The sequence below is a fragment of the Stenella coeruleoalba genome (assembly GCF_951394435.1).
Source record: "Stenella coeruleoalba genome assembly, chromosome: 11".
NCBI lineage: Eukaryota > Metazoa > Chordata > Mammalia > Artiodactyla > Delphinidae > Stenella > Stenella coeruleoalba.
Genome location: NC_137157.1, coordinates 76,730,105 through 76,747,527, shown reverse-complemented (window position 1 = coordinate 76,747,527; position 17,423 = coordinate 76,730,105). Strand labels below are relative to the sequence as shown.

Sequence of the window (17,423 nt, the reverse complement as noted above, 5' to 3'; positions counted from 1 at the left end):
ACACATGTTTTACATCTAATGTACTTTTGAGCATCTGTTTCTCAGCATTCACATCTTCAGCTACATCTATTTGCCACCTTCCATTTCTTACCAAGATCTGCCCCCTACTCAATAAGACAAGCCAAAGATTTGTTTTTACTAAACTTACTTATAATACTGAAAAATTATATTTTTTATATTTTTTAATATAGATAGTTTATATATATATATATATATATATATATTAGAAATGAATACAAGAAGGAATAGATTATTGTACGTGGCTCCTACACAGGATTTTAAATTTACAAATAATGTTCTTCAGAGAGCTTAATTAATCTAGGTGAAAATATCTGTCTGTCTCACATATTTTTACAAACTATATACTGGACAGTATTTCGTCAATTTACAAAGCTTGTAAAATTTGTACAGTATTTCTTAATTTACCTCAAGACAATTATACTCAAAGTAGAAGAGTTCAAAGGGAATGTGCTTGCATTTGTACACATATTTATTATTATTACCCTCACTCAAAAGCAAATTATATCTAAACATACAATCGGAAAACACAAACCTCAATACAAAAATTTCAAATAATTCCTACCATGTCACTGAACAAAAAAGTTTAATTTCAAAGTTAATTATTTTTTTCCCTTCTTATTAAGAGGAACTAATATTCACCCTGAAAGTTTGAATAAAGTTTTTTTCTGTAACATTATTTAAAACTTAATACATTCAAAAGCTAGTAATACAGATATATGCCTTACCAAAAGCAAAATAAGACGGAAATCATAGATACTGGGAAATAATTTGTTATGTAACACAATCACTTGAAATACAACCAATTGTCTGAATATAAAATTTCTGAGAGTTCTGTTCAGGAAAGCAAATGCCTCTTCCCTAAAGTGAAGCCTAAAAGGTAGAAAGATTTCCTTTCACATTCGTGACAGCTACGGCATGTGTACATTACCTGGCTACTCAGATGCTCAAGACCAGGACTCTGAATCTTGAGGGAGAAACTAGAAGGCACAAAGCTGTTCCAGTTTTGGGGGGCAGGGGTGGGGGGGACAGGGTCTGTGTTGGAGTCTGGACTATGGTAGGCAGCAGCCTAGGACCCAGTGTTGACAAAGGCAGCACTGGCCTTCTAAGCAGGCCACTATTACGGCAGAATCCTGGCTGGCTCTGGCCAACTCCAGCCTTCCCACTGCTTTGGTGTGCTACGACTATCCTTCCACTAAATTCCATTTCTGCTTAAATTGACCAGAAGTTTTTTCATTTATTCTCAACCAAGAAGACTGACTATTAGGGTAGGATGGTTTTACTAACTTTGACTTACTGCATAAGATAGAACAGTTACATCAGTAACAGCTAAGCCTGGCTTCTAATAATAAATCAACTTCATGAGTAAATTAGCAATGAAAACAGGCAAAGGAGGGAGGGAGAAGTGGGACAATGGAAAGAGATTGGACCCACGGACATAACATGATCAGACTACTGTGGCGGGGGTCCTAGATTAACAGATTCAGCCCATGACATCTTCCAGAACAAGTTTGGTGGTTGCTGTTTTTTAATCTGAGATCTTGCATAGCCAAATATTGGTTCAAAAAGGGCCACTAACATTATGTGCATCACAGCTGAAAACATAAGAGAGATCAGCTATCACCCTGGGACTAGGGATGAGATTAGAGGAGACAGGCAGCTGAAACCATGGCTTTCTCCTCTGCCCACCACACCCAAGAAATAGGCCCCTTTCCTTTTTTTAACATCCTGATGTTGTAATTGCTCAAATTAAATATTTGGTGTAGGCAGATTACAGAAGGTTGGTATAAACTACTTCCCTTTGCTTTACTTTACAGTTTTTTCCTCAAGATTACTTTACTTTAAATTTAAATGGAGATTACATCCTTGTAACTTATTTATTTTATACCTAGTAATCTGTATCTCTTAATCCCCTTCACCTGAAATAAATAAGTTACAAGCATGTAATGCACAGCACAGGGAATACAGTCAATATTTTATAACTTTGTATGTAGCATATTCTATAAAAATATCAAATTACTACATTGTAATCCTGAAACTATTATAATACTGTAAATCAATTTAAAAATTCACGTTTGAAGTCCTTAAAAAAATTTTTTTTAATGGAGAATTTTCAGTTACAATCTCTTCCATGAATAAGGACATAAGTGAATATACTCTTTTTGAGTGTATCAGAATCTCTGGAATTATGGTCCAGGAATCTTCATTTTAACTAGATCCTCAGTGATTCTTATGCACACCGAAGTCTTAGAACTACTGCTTTACAGCAACTATTTCAAAACTAAGGAGTACCCTTGGCAGGGTGCAGGATAATCCACTGAGATGGGAGAAGAATGTTATTAGAACACGTAGTGAATATATACATATATATTTATATTTAATCTCATGTTTTTACATTTCTATTTTTATGTATGTAAATGTAGTATAGTAACATGTATATTGCCTATAAATAGGTATTCAAATTTTATTCACATACATTAGAAGTACAGGCTCAATTTTTTACTAATGGTGTGAATGATAAAAAGTTTGGAAACAACTGCTCTTAGGCAGTAGCATGCTTTTGTTCCATCTTTCTATCTATACACTATACAGGTTGCATTTCCCTCATGCCCACAAGATTTGGGGCTGGCATCTTCAAAATGCTTGGATACTATGAAAAAATTGTCTCCTCTACAAATTCCAATCAGTGTATAACATCCAGCATTAGCTACTGATTCTACTCAGCAGTCAGGCACCATAACAGATAAGAGAACAACAATTAATTCACACTTCTGATAGGATATATGTCTATCATTTCACATTTTTCAATCCCAGATTAAAGTAACCTCACCTGAACCTCATCCCAGTTCCTCCTTTCTAAAAAACTTTAAATACTCTGTTCTTTAAAAACTCCAAGACCAAAAATTCTTAACTGGCTATGTTAAGCCTACCTCTAAATGAAAATCTGGATGCCTATAATCAGAAAGTATATCTACAAATTGAACAGAATGCAAGTCTCTCTTTCTCAAAACTGTCCATCTTGTTGAATTTGAAGGGCTAAAATGCATTTTTCATCAAATTTAAAGAGTCCCGATTTACCTTTTTATTCTATGTTTGAACTTACCAATTACATGTTTCTGTAAAACAAGATCAATGATCCGTAGACAGATATTCTCTAACTGCTGAGTAACCTAAAGACAAATTTTAAACATTTAGTTTAAAATTCATCATAACTCTTAATTTAATCTATAACTTTAATATTATCCCAATAAAAATACCAACAGGACTTTTCTGAGAAGAGAAATTGAGAATTCTAAACTTCACGTGAAAAATTAAACATGCAAGAATAACCAGGAAATTCTGAAAAGTAGACTCATGATAGAAGTGGCAGTTAAATTCATAATAAAATTACAAATTAAATTACTTCCTTATCTCATATTTTATACCAAAATTAATTCCTAATATATCTAGGATTTCAATGTGAAGGCTTAAGCCATAAAAATACTAAGCATCTGTTCCAGATTTATAATTCTGCTCTTCATACATTAAGTATTTGTACACGTGTAAATATTCCTTTTAAGGAAATGTTGTTTTCAAAGTTTGCTTTTAGTAAGTCAAAGTTCAAAATCATAAGACTGGTAGTCGGGAGACCAAGATTCCAGTCCTTGTTTTGCCTCTAGTTACCTATGACCTTGGTAAAGCCATTTAGCTGAAGGCTTTAAGTTTTTTCATCTGCAGGTTAAGAAAGCTGGATTTGATTAGTGCATCTCAATTTTAACCCATGCCTCCCTTGATAATCACAATAAGGTCACATGCTCCTTTAACTTTATGTGAAATTCAAAATAAAATTAATATCAAGAATTTAAAAATTAAAACAAAAAGATAAAATGCTGTTTTGTCTTCAAACTAACCCTGCTGCTCATTCTACTACTGCCCATCCTCCACACACACATATTTGGGAAAACTTGACAAGGCGATGTCTAAGTTCTCTTCAAATTTAAAATATAAGTTCTACATATAAAGTGAAAGAATAATCCTTAAGTATACATGTAACTTAACTTGGAAATCTCACTTTTACTGATAGGTCCATACTGTTTCAACAAGGACACAACAAAACAATAATGAATATGGAAAAAAAAATTCACACTAAGCTTTTTGGGCAAAGGAAGCCCTGCCCAGGAGAAGAAAACTGAACCATTTTTAAGAACCTGGTAAGTGTCCATTGGTATGTGATAAACACAGGATAAGTCAACAGCCACAGGGTTTAACAATGCTATTTAAAGAACCAGCACCTGCTTCCTAAGTCCCACTGTACAAAATGAGAGCTGCCATCATTGCCAAACGAGTCAACCGTGCTCACAGAAGTAATGAACACAAATCTAATCTCAGTCAAGTAGAGGCTATATAATATATAATACTTGGGGAAGAGAGCAGCAGGTTTTAGGTAGGGATTAACTGACATATTATCAGGATATATCAACTGACTGCAACCCCAAATCTACAACTTACTAGCTCTATGAACATGATTCAGACTCTTGATACTACCTGAACCTTGTTTTCCGCTTCTGCAAAAGGACACTACCATTACGCACTGTATGGCAGGGTGACACAGTAACATTCTATCAGCTAACGGATATGAGAGCACTTAACAAATGTTTACACAAATTCTTATCCCAATATTGTTCTGGAACTCAGTTTAGGAAAGATGATGTTTTAAGCTCTTCTTCCCTTCCATTCTCAGATATCTGTTACATCAGCATTTTGTTCCATTATTTAAAATTTGCCACCATGATTGAATGGTAGTCTCTCTCTGCCAAGAAGACCAGACTATGGATTCCAAAAAGCAGGGCTCATGTCTTATTCAATTTGATATCCCCCTAAACCTAGCCCGGCACATAGCAGATGTGATGAACTGAACTAAGGTTAGCACAAAGAGATATACTACATACTTTAAAACCACATGTAATATTTCCCTTCAATCATTTTAATACTTTTCTTTAAAATTTGAGGGTAATTTTTAAAATCCAGCAACATAAATAGCAATTTAAAGGTTAAGACTTTAAAATTCATCACCAGTGATCATATAAATTTCAGTTACTATAATGACATAATAAAACACAAAGAAATCCTACCTCTTTATGATCTTCTACAACTGTCAAGATAGTATCAATGGTATGTAAAATTCCCATAGCCATTACGGTTTTGTCTTCGACTTCTTCATATTCATCACTTTGAAGAACTTTGCCAAATATCTCAGCCTATGAAAATAGCAAACACATTCAACAATTAGTACTGCTATACCCGCCCTTCTCTATAAGTTAGCAAAAGGGCAGTGTCGGGCTTCCCTGGTGGTGTAGTGGTTAAGAATCCACCTGCCAATGCAGGGGACATGGGTTCGAGCCCTGGTCCAGGAAGACCCCACCTGCCGCAGAGCAACTAAGCCCGTGCGCCACAACTACTGAGCCTGCACTCTACAGCCCCCTAGCCACAACTACTGAGTCCCGTGTGCCACAACTACTGAAGCCCGCGCACCTAGAGCCCATGCTCCGCAACAAGAGAAGCCACCGCAATGAGAAGCCTGCGCACCACAACAAAGAGTAGCCCCCACTCGCTGCAGCTAGAGAAAGCCCATGTGCAGCAATGAAGACCCAACACAGCCAAAAATAAATAATAAATACATAAATTCTTTAAAAAAAAAAAAAAAGGGGGAGTGTCACACATCCAAATGTCAGCATTGCTCAAACTTTAAGATATGCACTTTGTGAATCAATGATAGAATCTGTCATGTTTTAAACATGGGCATTTTTCCCTTATCTAGTCACTAAAGTGGAATATATATTAGCTATTATAATCAGATAGCAAATAATTAACTTCTGGTTGTCATTAAATAAATAAATCCAAAATCTAGGAAAACTTAAAAGTATATATAGAAATTATTAACTGTCAGAATTATCAGAGCAAATATTTTTATATTAGCATTTCAATTACATGTAAACTGAACTCCAGATTTTGGAGTTTAATTTATTTAGATTATTCAAAGCCTTTATACCAACTAACATAAAACTTTGCCCAGTCTTACCAAGTGTTGAGTCATATCAACAGCAATTGAGGCTACCTCTTGACTGTATTCACATATCATCTTCTGGATAACATTAGTAACATCATCATTTTCTGTCTCTCTAACAATGTGCAACAGCTCCTGCATAATAGGCCTCACGTGTGGCTTCATATATTCCTTAGCTAATGCAATAAAAAACAAACTCAGTAAAAAAATTAGCCATTGACAAGTGGTGAAGGAAAGTAACTTGGTCACAAGGTAAATAACACAGAGTAATAGCTTCTAGATAACATATTTGCTTCACAGTGAGTAAGTTACAAAGCTGTACCAAAATAATATTCACCAATGTATCAATTTTCCCATGAGTAACATAGGGATAATCAGTTCAGCACAGTAAAGAACTGTCCTGCCCAAAATGCCAATAGCACCCACTGAGAAATTCTAATTACACATGTGCTCTGTCATCAGCATGACTTATCAAACACGAATATGTTATCATGACACAAGTATAAAAAATCATGTACATAAAGACTATGCCCAACACTGATGTGCCTGTTCCCTCCCCCACCCCATCTCTAATCACCCTTCTCCCCACATGTGCTTATGCAATACTGTCCTTCCACTGGAACACTGTTGAATAGAGGTAAAGATTCATGTTCTTCATAAAGCCGAATTTACTTTCAAAGGTTTATTTGAATTTTGAATAGAACATTCTTCTAAACAAACAAATGAGATATGTGTTATCACTCACTAGAAATGCTACTTGCTACTTTCAGAACTAGCGGAATCATAGAATCCTAGAGTTGAAAGGAATCTTAAAGCCATCTAGTCCAATCCCCCTAAATTTAAACATACAGCATCTAAGTCTTAACAGATCATGGGCCTTGCCCAGGTCTACATGGCAAGGTGGTAGCACAATCAAAACTAGACCCCCAGGTCTCTTGATTCCCCATCTACCAATCATCAACTTCTTTTCTAATCTAAAATTTTTCTGGAAACCACAGTCAACAGACACTCCTAAAAGTGGCAAGAATAAACTCCTATAAAATTCTGAGGGGGCAAAAGCTCAAAAATCCAAACCCTGAACCTTAAGACTTAGGGACTCATCTTTGTTAGGGTAGGAAGTGAACAAAACTACTTGAGAAGACCATGTCAAAAGGATAAATTAAATACACCCTCTAAAAGGTGTGTTTTTATTTTAAATTTTTTAAATTTAAAAATTTTGTCTTTACCTTGTGTCTGGTTAGAAATTAATGACTGAAGAGCAAGGGCAGCTTCAACCTTGACAGGCATCTCCTTATCTTCAATCAGGCTCTTCTTTGCTAGATCAACTGCATTTCTTAGGTTGAGCTCATTATGAAATTTCAAAGAACTGAATGCATGAAGTACCCAACAGGACTATGTTACAAGAAAAAAGTTAGTAGGAAACTATTAGGATTATGGCATTATGTAATAATGTCACACATATAAGAACTTCTTACTAAGTAAAATATCATTAATTCTACCAAGTGCTATTTGTTTATTTATTTGTTTTTGGAGAGAAGCATATTAGCCTTAGTTGCTAACTTCTGGATTTCCCAAACTTCTTATAATAAAGGCAGTTTTATTACTTCTAAATTACCTTTATGCAATATCATTATTCACAGGAAAAAGAAAACAGAGCCAAATTTAAGTGTCTCTGAAAAAAGAAATCATGTCAATGCTTTTAATAAATATTATGATTCATAACTTATTTATTATTTATATGCAAAAGCACTATGAACCAACCAATGCTGATATTCACTTACTGGTCTTAACAACAAATGAATGAAATATTATTTTCCCTTACACTAACTGGCTTAACAAACTTGATTTTTTCACTCACACAAGACACGAAGAAATTTAACTTTGCATAAATTACCAAAGTTTAAACTATTAGACCACAGAATCATATTATTTTTTAAAATTCTCTATGTGCATAAAACACAACTGACAGTAATTAATTTGAATGACTAAAGACTGAACAAGAGAAATACAATTCACAGAGTCTGCAGAAATAACAGTCTACTTATAAAAATACTTGTGTGCCGTCCACATCGCTAAGCTACATTCACACAAGTATTTCCCTAGTGACTATTATCTTCTGTTTATAAAATGCTTTAGAGTGTACAAGGCATTTTAACATATATTGGTTTTAGCAAGACATTTTGTTGGGTTGATACAGTTATAAAAATAAGTACTAGGCTCTTAAAGTTCTATTTTTATTTCTCCATAAAATATATTATTTCTATAAATAATATACACTTAGAACACAAATAAATTTACATGGATTATTATTTTCTCCATTTTATTAAGGCATATCTAACTATTATACTGGAAATCATAATCAAGTTTTTAGCCAAAATATAATTTCCATTAGTGTTTGGACACTAATCAGCTTATGAATTTACACTGTACCATTGCTGTAACATCATCCCTCTCACTGAATGTTTTGCATATGCAGCAAGTGAGGCTAGGGGAAACAAACAGCTGGAATTAAAATCTATAAATTCCTTTATTCACTAGTTTGCTCTTTATTCAGCTTATGTGACCATAAAAGACATTCTAATTGCCTTCATTTCGCCTCAGTATGTGGTAAAAGGTCAACTTATTCAAAAATATTTAGTTCAATAATTAACTTACAAATGAAGATTTCGAGATACTATAATGGAAATATGGAAAACTTACTCTGGCTCGAAGGTATCCCAGGTTAGATAATAATAATGGAAATACGTGATTCTGCAACAATAATTCCATCTGGTCCTTGAATAAACTCTTCTGTTAGGAAACAGAAATTAAGTTTAACTTACCAATGTCTTTTTCATATGTAAAAATCACTTCCTAATAAAATACGTTTGTTCTGACTTACACAATATACTTCTATTTACAATTTTGTAAAATTTTACCTACATATTGCATGTTTTAAAACAAGACAGAAATAGTACTTTAGATATAATTTGATATTGAGTGATCTTTCTAGAAATAAATAACACAAGTCATTTTGTATCATTTTTTTTTATACAGCAACATTTTCATATTTTAAAAGTGATGATTAAAAAGTCATTTTTTTTTAGAACTACCACATGACCCAGCAATCCCACTACTGGGCATATACCCTGAGAAAACCATAATTCAAAAAGAAACATGTACCACAATGTTCACTGCAGCACTATTTACAATAACCAGGATATGGAAGCAACCTAAGTGTCCATCGACAGATGAATGGATAAAGAAGATGTGGCACATATACACAATGGAATATTACTCAGCCATAAGAAGAAATGAAATTGAGTTATTCGTAGTGAGGTAGATGGACCTAGATTCTGTCATACAGAGTGACGTAAGACAGAAAGAGAAAAACAAATACCACATGCTAACACATATATATGGAATCTAAAAAAAAAAAATGGTTCTGAAGAATCTAGGGCCAGGACAGGAATAAAGACGCAGACATAGCGAATGGACTTGAGGACACAGGGAGGGGGAAGGGTAAGCTGAGACAAAGTGAGAGAGTAGCACTGACATATATACACTACCAAATATAAAATAGATAGCTAGTGGGAAGCAGCCGCATAGCACAGGGAGATCAGCTCAGTGGCTCTGTGACCTCCTAGAGGGGTGGGATAAGGAGGGTGGGAGGGAGATGCAAGAGGGAGGGGATATGGGGATATATGTATACATATAGCTGATTCACTTTGTTATACAGCAGAAACTAACACAGCATTGTAAAGCAATTATACATCAATAAAGATGTTAAAAATAAATAAATAAATAAAAATGGAACTATCAAAAAAAGTCATTTTTTTAATTAAGGAAAGAAAAATATTTAGTCAATTCAATTATGCAGAAAGTCACCAGTTTTAAATTATCCATAACTTTCATATTCTCTCATTTGCCTCTGCTACACAGTGTTATTAAGTAAATTAAATTTGAGTAGCTTAACCTTCAATAAAATATCAGCTAGGGAACCAATCACATGCAGGGCTCCATCTTTCTTCCTAGGGTCAAAGTTCGGATCTGTTAGGATTTGATAACAGAATGCCATCATTTTTGGCAACACCTAAAGAAACAGAAGAAACCATTTTAGTCTATATGAACTTTTACTGCCTTACTATTGTATTAAATATGATGTACAAATTTTCAAAAATAAAGCCATTTTATTGTGTGCTATCAAGCAATTATAAGTAAGAAAACAAAATACTCCTTTTCCCTTACAAGGATAGAAAAATATTTTTAAAGTAACAGATTATAACTACTAACATAATTTTTCAAATACTAGGGGCATTCATTAGAGTGTCAAATGAACACAGGCCACCCTTCAGTTTTGTATTTAAAAAGAATAACTATATACCTCTTTTCTTTTCTTTGCAGCAGTATATAAGAGAGTCTGGGCTGCTGTGGTGGGAGAAGCATAATCTTCGAAAATATCTAAGATTTTAAAAGTTTAAACCATGTTAGCAAAAATACAACTACTTATTATAGATTTTAAACCTTATTGACCACTATTCCAAAACCAAGAAATAAAACAGTCAACATATAACACTGGTTTATAGCACAAAAAAGCTAAAGATATATCATCACTGCTCTCATGCACAATATTTATTTTAAATGTTTTTAAAATATTTTAAATAGTTATTAAATATTTAAATTAAATGTTATTTATTAAATATTTAAATTTTATTTGATATTTATTAAAATAAACACATATTTAAATATGTTTATTCTAATAAATATCAAATGTTTATTAAAATACTTAGTTATTTAAAAGGTTGTCCTTTTAAATAATCACATTAAAACAAACAATACATATTAGGCATATCTGTTTCACTGAGGATAGGAAAAATGCTTTACCTCTATCAAAAAACAATAAAAATTTATTTAGTGATTACTATGTGCCAGGCACTGTTCTAAGCTCTGGGGATACAAATATCAAACAAAAATGGTTCTCTTGGAGCTTACGTAGTAAGAGAAACAAACAAACTGATAATACACATAGAGACACCCATACACACACAAGATATTATAGCTGAAAACACTCCATCTCAGATAGGTTAAGTAATTTGCCCACAGTCACACAGTGAGTAAGCAACCAGGCCAGCATTCACATCCAGGCTGTCTTAACATCAAAGCCTGAGCTCCTTCAGTTTTTACCAAATCTAAAAACACCATTATTAATATCAGTCAATACATTTAGACAGGGGTATTTTGTTAATATAAGTAACTGCACATGACAAAAATATAAAAAGAAAACTAATAACGTAATTGTTCTCCCCAGTAGTTATCTAAAAGTAAAATACACATATTAAGTAATACCCACTGCATTCTACAGAAGGAAATGATTAAGGAAAAAAGGCACTTTAGCTAGTCTTGAATTATCCATATTCTCTCTTAATCAATAAAATGTAAATTCTATCAATCAACACACACAGCTCTTAACTATTATATTTTCTAAAAACTGAGATACTTTCTTATTTGATATGAAGAATAAGTAAAATAATGGTAGCCTTCTGAAAGTTAAACAAATACACTGCACATTATAAAACAGGTAACATAGAAAAGCTAGACACTAAAAAAATGCCTTAAAAAAGACAGAAGACAGACCAGTTAATCATTCTGCTCTGTCAAAGCAAACTAGGAAAACAAAAGCATTAGGAAGGGGAATTAATAAATCATGCATATGTACAATGATTTTCAAATAGAAATGATAGAATGGAAGGATAAAGCAGTGGTAAATATTGTTTCTCATTCACTTGCTTTTCCTGTACTTTGTCTCCAAAGGAAAGAGGCGCTTCCTCACTTACTGAATCAAAGAATCTAAACACAAAGCACTGTGAAAACAACATAGCCCAATAATCTAGCATCTATATTAGTAGGCTTAACTCAAGTAACTAGAGACGTATGGCCCGACAAGGGGAAAGCACTGTGGTCACAGTACCTTCAGCATGCCTTGGGCAGTGCGAGTCTTATCAATTATTTGTTTCAACATTCACTGAAGGCAGACTAGGGCCAAGAACTTGCAGAGGAATGTAGGGGTGTAGAAGGGATGGAGAATACAAAATAAAGCAAGTAAGATAAAGTCCCTGCCCTCAGATAGCTTCTTCACCATGGGAGGAACAGAGGTACACAAATAACATCTTCCTATGCTAAGTGCCTGAGTACTCCAGGAAGTGCTTAATTCAAACTGGTGACAAAAGGGAATGAACTGAGGCAACCTACACAATTCAACAGCTTCCTGGAAGATCCAAGGCTAAAAGGATCCACAGAGAACTGGGCCACACAGTGGGGTCATCAGAAGTAATCTCATTCCCCTGTGGAATACTCAGTCCCTAGGTTAAGGATGCAAACTAAATTGAGGTGCTCCTAAAATATGCAGAAATGCAAAGGATCTCCCAGACTGAGAACAACCCAGTCTACAAATAGGTATCCCAAAAGGCACAGAAAGGAATGGTCCCTGCAGATCAGCATCACAACAGAAAGAGTTATACATAGATGGTTCCATGACTGCTTCAGCACCCATGAGAGGGATGGACAAATAAAGCAGCTTTTCATCTCAAGTCCATTGGTTCAACAGAACATCAAACTCTCACGAGTTTCAGAGTTTATCGTGAAAAGCAGAACTCTGGGAATTTAACAAAGTAGTAAAATCTGCTTAAAAGTATAAATTTAGTTCTATTACTTTACGTAGCCAGGAACTGATGAGGACTAAAATCATCTCCATTACCAAATTTCATCCTTATATACTCATATGGATCTTCCTGCCACAGCTCTTCATCTTCATCTTTATAACACATCACAGAAAAAATCACATCTTCAGAGATATTCTAACAAAAGAAAAAAACAAAACAACAAATGGGTATAGACTATTCACATTTGGGGAACACAAATAATGAAAGCCTTCCTGAAGTTAGTTTTCCAAACTGTTATATTAATCTTTCTGTCAAGTTTGCGTTGGCTAAAGTGAAAGAAGGAAAGCAAAAGCCTTGGGGGTAAGGGGTAGAGGTGGGGGCAGAAGAAGTTAAACATAAGATTGTTTTTTGTTTTTGTTTTTTGTGGTACGCGGGCCTCTCCCGCTGCGGAGCACAGGCTCCGGACGCGCAGGCTCAGCGGCCATGGCTCACGGGCCCAGCCGCTCCGTGGCATGTGGGATCTTCCCAGACCGGGGCACGAACCCGTGTCCCCTGCATCGGCAGGCGGACTCTCAACCACTGCGCCACCAGGGAAGCCCATAAGATTGTTTTTAAATCACAATTGATTAAAGGTACAGAGAAAGAGATGAATGCTATTCTTTGAAGCAAGAGCGGGGATAAAAGTTTTACTATCAATATTAAACATACCTAAACATACCTTGATTCTTCAAGAGAAATAAATATCAAACCAAGGTTATATTTACTATTATATTACTTATTGTGAACATTTTTACATTTCCATTTTGATCCTAAATGTCAATATTTCAACAACATTAACATTTTCTTCTTTTTCCATTTTCAACAACTTAATTTCCTACCCTACAAGCGCAGGCTTCAGTGGGGGGAAAAAAAAAATCACATCTAACAGCCTCTATGTTCACTGCCGCTAATGCTCTACCAAGCCCTTCCGTGCTCTAACAATTACATATGTAAGAACAAAATTATCTCTTATCACTTCTTCCAAATTAAGTAATTCTAAGAGAAAAAAATTCAGCCTAATAATCAGAGTTTTCTTACTCCTACATTACAGCCATGTAAAAATAAGGCCAAAGGCATCAAGTAGAAAAAAATGCTATCACAGTTCACCCTTACTTTACAGGCACACAGTAAAATAAAATGAAATCTGTATCTTTATTAATTGCAAAGAACCAATCACTATTTGATCAAGGGAATTAGGCAAACATTATTAAAATGTCCACAGAAAACAATGCAAAAGATCTAATATCTGTAAGACCTATAATAAGATAACACTAAACAAATTCTATCCTAGACACCAAAGACAAAGTAAAAGAATTGCTTTACTTTTTAGATACCATCTTAGAGATTACAGAATTTAAGAATTCATAGTTTGAGAGGAAAAAATCCCGTTCCTAACATCTTTGAATTACCCAAAATTATCTGTATGTAAATATTAATTTATTTATTAATGGTCCATAATTTTTCATTCTGATTTATTCTTTAATAAAATGCTGATTCTACCTTTAAGTACACAATTGATATAAAAACTGAAAACTTTAACTCTTTTATAGTATTTAACAATCCAAAAAGAAATAAAAACCTTGTTTGCTCATACCCACAAAAGAAAATGGTCATGTATCAGGCTGCATTTCCTGCAAAATAACACTAACTTAGTAGAGCCCTGGGGACTGTTTTCAAAATGCTATCCTACAAAATACCTCATTTGATCCTAGCAACCTTTAGGTAAGAAGGGGAGAAAAATATTATCTGACCTAACAGAGGAGAAACAGAGGCTAAATAAGATTCCAAGCAAGATTAACTAAATCCAAGTCTTCCAATTCACACAGCTTGAAAACTTCACTCTTCTCAAATACTTAAATTTCCAGGTCCTTCATATCAGATATAAGACTGCATTCATTCGAAATTATTAATGGAAACAAAAACATATTAAATATAAAATATGGGATTAGTTAACACTTACCCTGTCCAGAAAATTTAACCAGAGAATGATTTCCGAGAGCTGCTCCCTGACACTAACCTGTATGTGCGGCTTCATCTGCTTCCAGGTTACAGAATGAACAACGCCTTGGTTGAGATAGTTGAATGCTTGCTGAAGAACACGGGGAGCTATATACTCTTTCTGCCTATACTGGTCTAAAATTTTTAGTAGTACCTACAGGAAAATAGGAAGAGAAAACATAGGAAAACATAAACAATTTCAAAGTTAACAGGATGAGCATTTTAGGCATGACATAAAACCAACGCAGAAGTCAAGAGATAAAAATTAACAGATTTTTAGAGAAGTAAATATTTTGTGAGACAGCACACAAGCTGTTTTAATTCTTAGATAGGTCCTTGCGATATTGAACTGAAGGGTGTCTCACTGTGATTTTCAGCCATTTATCCTGCTTCTAACCTGTGGAACTACTCAAAATAAGTCTATACGCTCTTCCACATACTAGCTCTTCAAATAAATTAAGACTCCTGTCAAATAGTAACAGATTTGACTAAGTGAACACTGAAAACATCCATATAGCAAGAGACACCATAAACATATTTTAATATTTGATAAAGGTGCATTTCAACTGGAAGAGAAACGGTAAGTTATCCAAAAAACAGTATTGGGACAGCTGACTAGCCCTCTGAAAAAAATTAAGGTGGCTCCCTAACTAAACTTCACACCTAAATAAATTCCAGATAGGGAAATATTTCAACAGCAACAAAAAATGAAACCACATAGTAACTAAAAAGAGTGTGGAAAATTTTTATTTTATAATCTCAGACCACGGAAAGTCTTTGTAGAAATACCACAAAACTGAGAAGTTATTTTTTTTAATATTGATTTTTAAAAAAAGATTGTTTCTAAGGAAAGGACCATGCCCAAAGCAGCTGTGAGGACCCAAGGACACGCAGTCAGAGGCTGCACTACAACACAGTCCAAGTCTTCCAATTCCTGATCTCCAGAGCCCTTCACTACAGCAAGCTTATCACTGAACTGCTGAATAAGTAAAAGGGGTTCTTTTAAAACATGTACAGAATTTATAAATTCAGAACATGAATTCAGTTCAAGTTATATAAAGTTCAGGTTTATAAAATTTGTCAGAAGTCCTACTATCACCTAGAAACTCCTTCTGCAATGCAGGCTAAAAATGGATGCTACTAAACACAGTTCTTCCTAATACAGTTGCTGTTCACACAAAGTGGAGGTGGTCGCAGATGAGACACAATAGTAAAGAAGAGAACAGTTTTTGATTAAAAAAAAAAAAGTTTTAAAATATCAGGAATATATACTTTAAATGACCAAGGTTCAAACAGTTTATGACATGGATGCAACAGCATGAAATTTAAATGTGTGTGTACATACATGTTTATGTGACACTGGAAAACCTCTACTGAACACACCAGAAGAGGGCATCAACTTTAGGATGCTTACTGGGGTTTAACAGCAGTGGAAAGAGCAGAAGACAGAGCTAACCAGCTCCCTGATTATCCTAGTATCCAAAATGAATGGTTGAATATATAATTTTATTCATCACTCACCAATTTTCCCCACAGACTTTCTCATGGGCCAACAAAATAATCTGTGAGAAAATTATAGCCATAGCTTTCCTGAATTGTTGCAAGGTAATTTTTAGAAATGATAATCCAAAAAATGATACTAGTCAAAATGATAATCCATAAAAGGAAGTATTCCATCTAAGATGACAGGCTTGAACTTTCTATCACTGACAGTAAAGAAGACTAATCTGCATAGATTTATAAAAATCTAGAAACACCCTTTGTATCATGAAAGCCTTTTACTATGTCTGATTAATCTTTGCTTCCTTAATATAGCCCTGACACAGCCAATGCTCAATCACTACTGAATTTCACTTGTTGAAATAGAAACAAAAATTTCATGATTCAAATGGCAATACAGATAGTCTTCACGCCCATCTATCCTTTGTAGTTTGTAAATATTAATATCAACTTGGATTATTTCTCAAGAACTCCTAATTTTCACTGTACAGAATGGTTCCCAAACTTCCACAAATATGTGTAACTTCTCAGCTGAAAGTCTTAACTTCTGAGCTCAACTCCTCTTGAAATAGATCAATTCCTATTACCTAAATCTTCTGATATAAAAGCTTAGAACAAAGAGGTGGGGCTCCAACAAATAGAGGGTAAGAAACTTATGTGAGATCAGGAAGTTAACTGAAGAACCTGATCTAATACTGGCAACTGCTACACAAGTATCAATCAACAGACTTGAAAGGTTTCAGTCCAGCATCTAGGAGTCTAGAAGGGACATTCTTGCAGTAGCTACCCTAGGACACTTGGTTCTAAAACTGACTGCACTGTATTAGATTCCCAGAGCTGCCATTTCATCCCCCTATAAATATGTATTAACATGTTTGTAAACTACTATTAAATGGATAGAAGTGACTTAACTACTTTCAGTAGTAACCACCCTTCTATTTAAAAAATGTAAGTTTATTACCTGCTGAATTCCCACTGCATAAGTTTTCAAAAAGAATTCGGAAAATTCAAAGTATTCTTTTGTGACATTTCCTGGGCTTCCATATCTTAAAATACAAAGAGAAATGTTTAAATACTGCAAATTTTAGAAACAAAGCATGCTCACCAGTTTAAATACTTGTTGAAAGATGTATTCTATTGGGACAGAAACTAACATTTTACCTTTTTTTCACAAGCCCCAAAATGAA

The 17,423-nt window shown here is 34.3% G+C and overlaps 1 protein-coding gene across 1 annotated transcript in view; it reads right to left on the bottom strand.

Moving 5' to 3' along the window:
• Positions 1-17,423, bottom strand: part of IPO8 (importin 8) — a 70,540-nt gene that overhangs the window by 30,854 nt on the left and 22,263 nt on the right. The window contains exons 8-17 of the mRNA XM_079936644.1: positions 17,198-17,282; positions 14,756-14,890; positions 12,795-12,894; positions 10,425-10,501; positions 10,017-10,133; positions 8,762-8,851; positions 7,288-7,453; positions 6,077-6,237; positions 5,130-5,255; positions 3,122-3,188 (exon numbers count right to left, since the gene is read on the bottom strand). Coding sequence (XP_079792770.1) covers positions 3,122-3,188; positions 5,130-5,255; positions 6,077-6,237; positions 7,288-7,453; positions 8,762-8,851; positions 10,017-10,133; positions 10,425-10,501; positions 12,795-12,894; positions 14,756-14,890; positions 17,198-17,282 — 1,124 coding nt within the window. The remainder of the gene's footprint in view (positions 1-3,121; positions 3,189-5,129; positions 5,256-6,076; positions 6,238-7,287; positions 7,454-8,761; positions 8,852-10,016; positions 10,134-10,424; positions 10,502-12,794; positions 12,895-14,755; positions 14,891-17,197; positions 17,283-17,423) is intronic.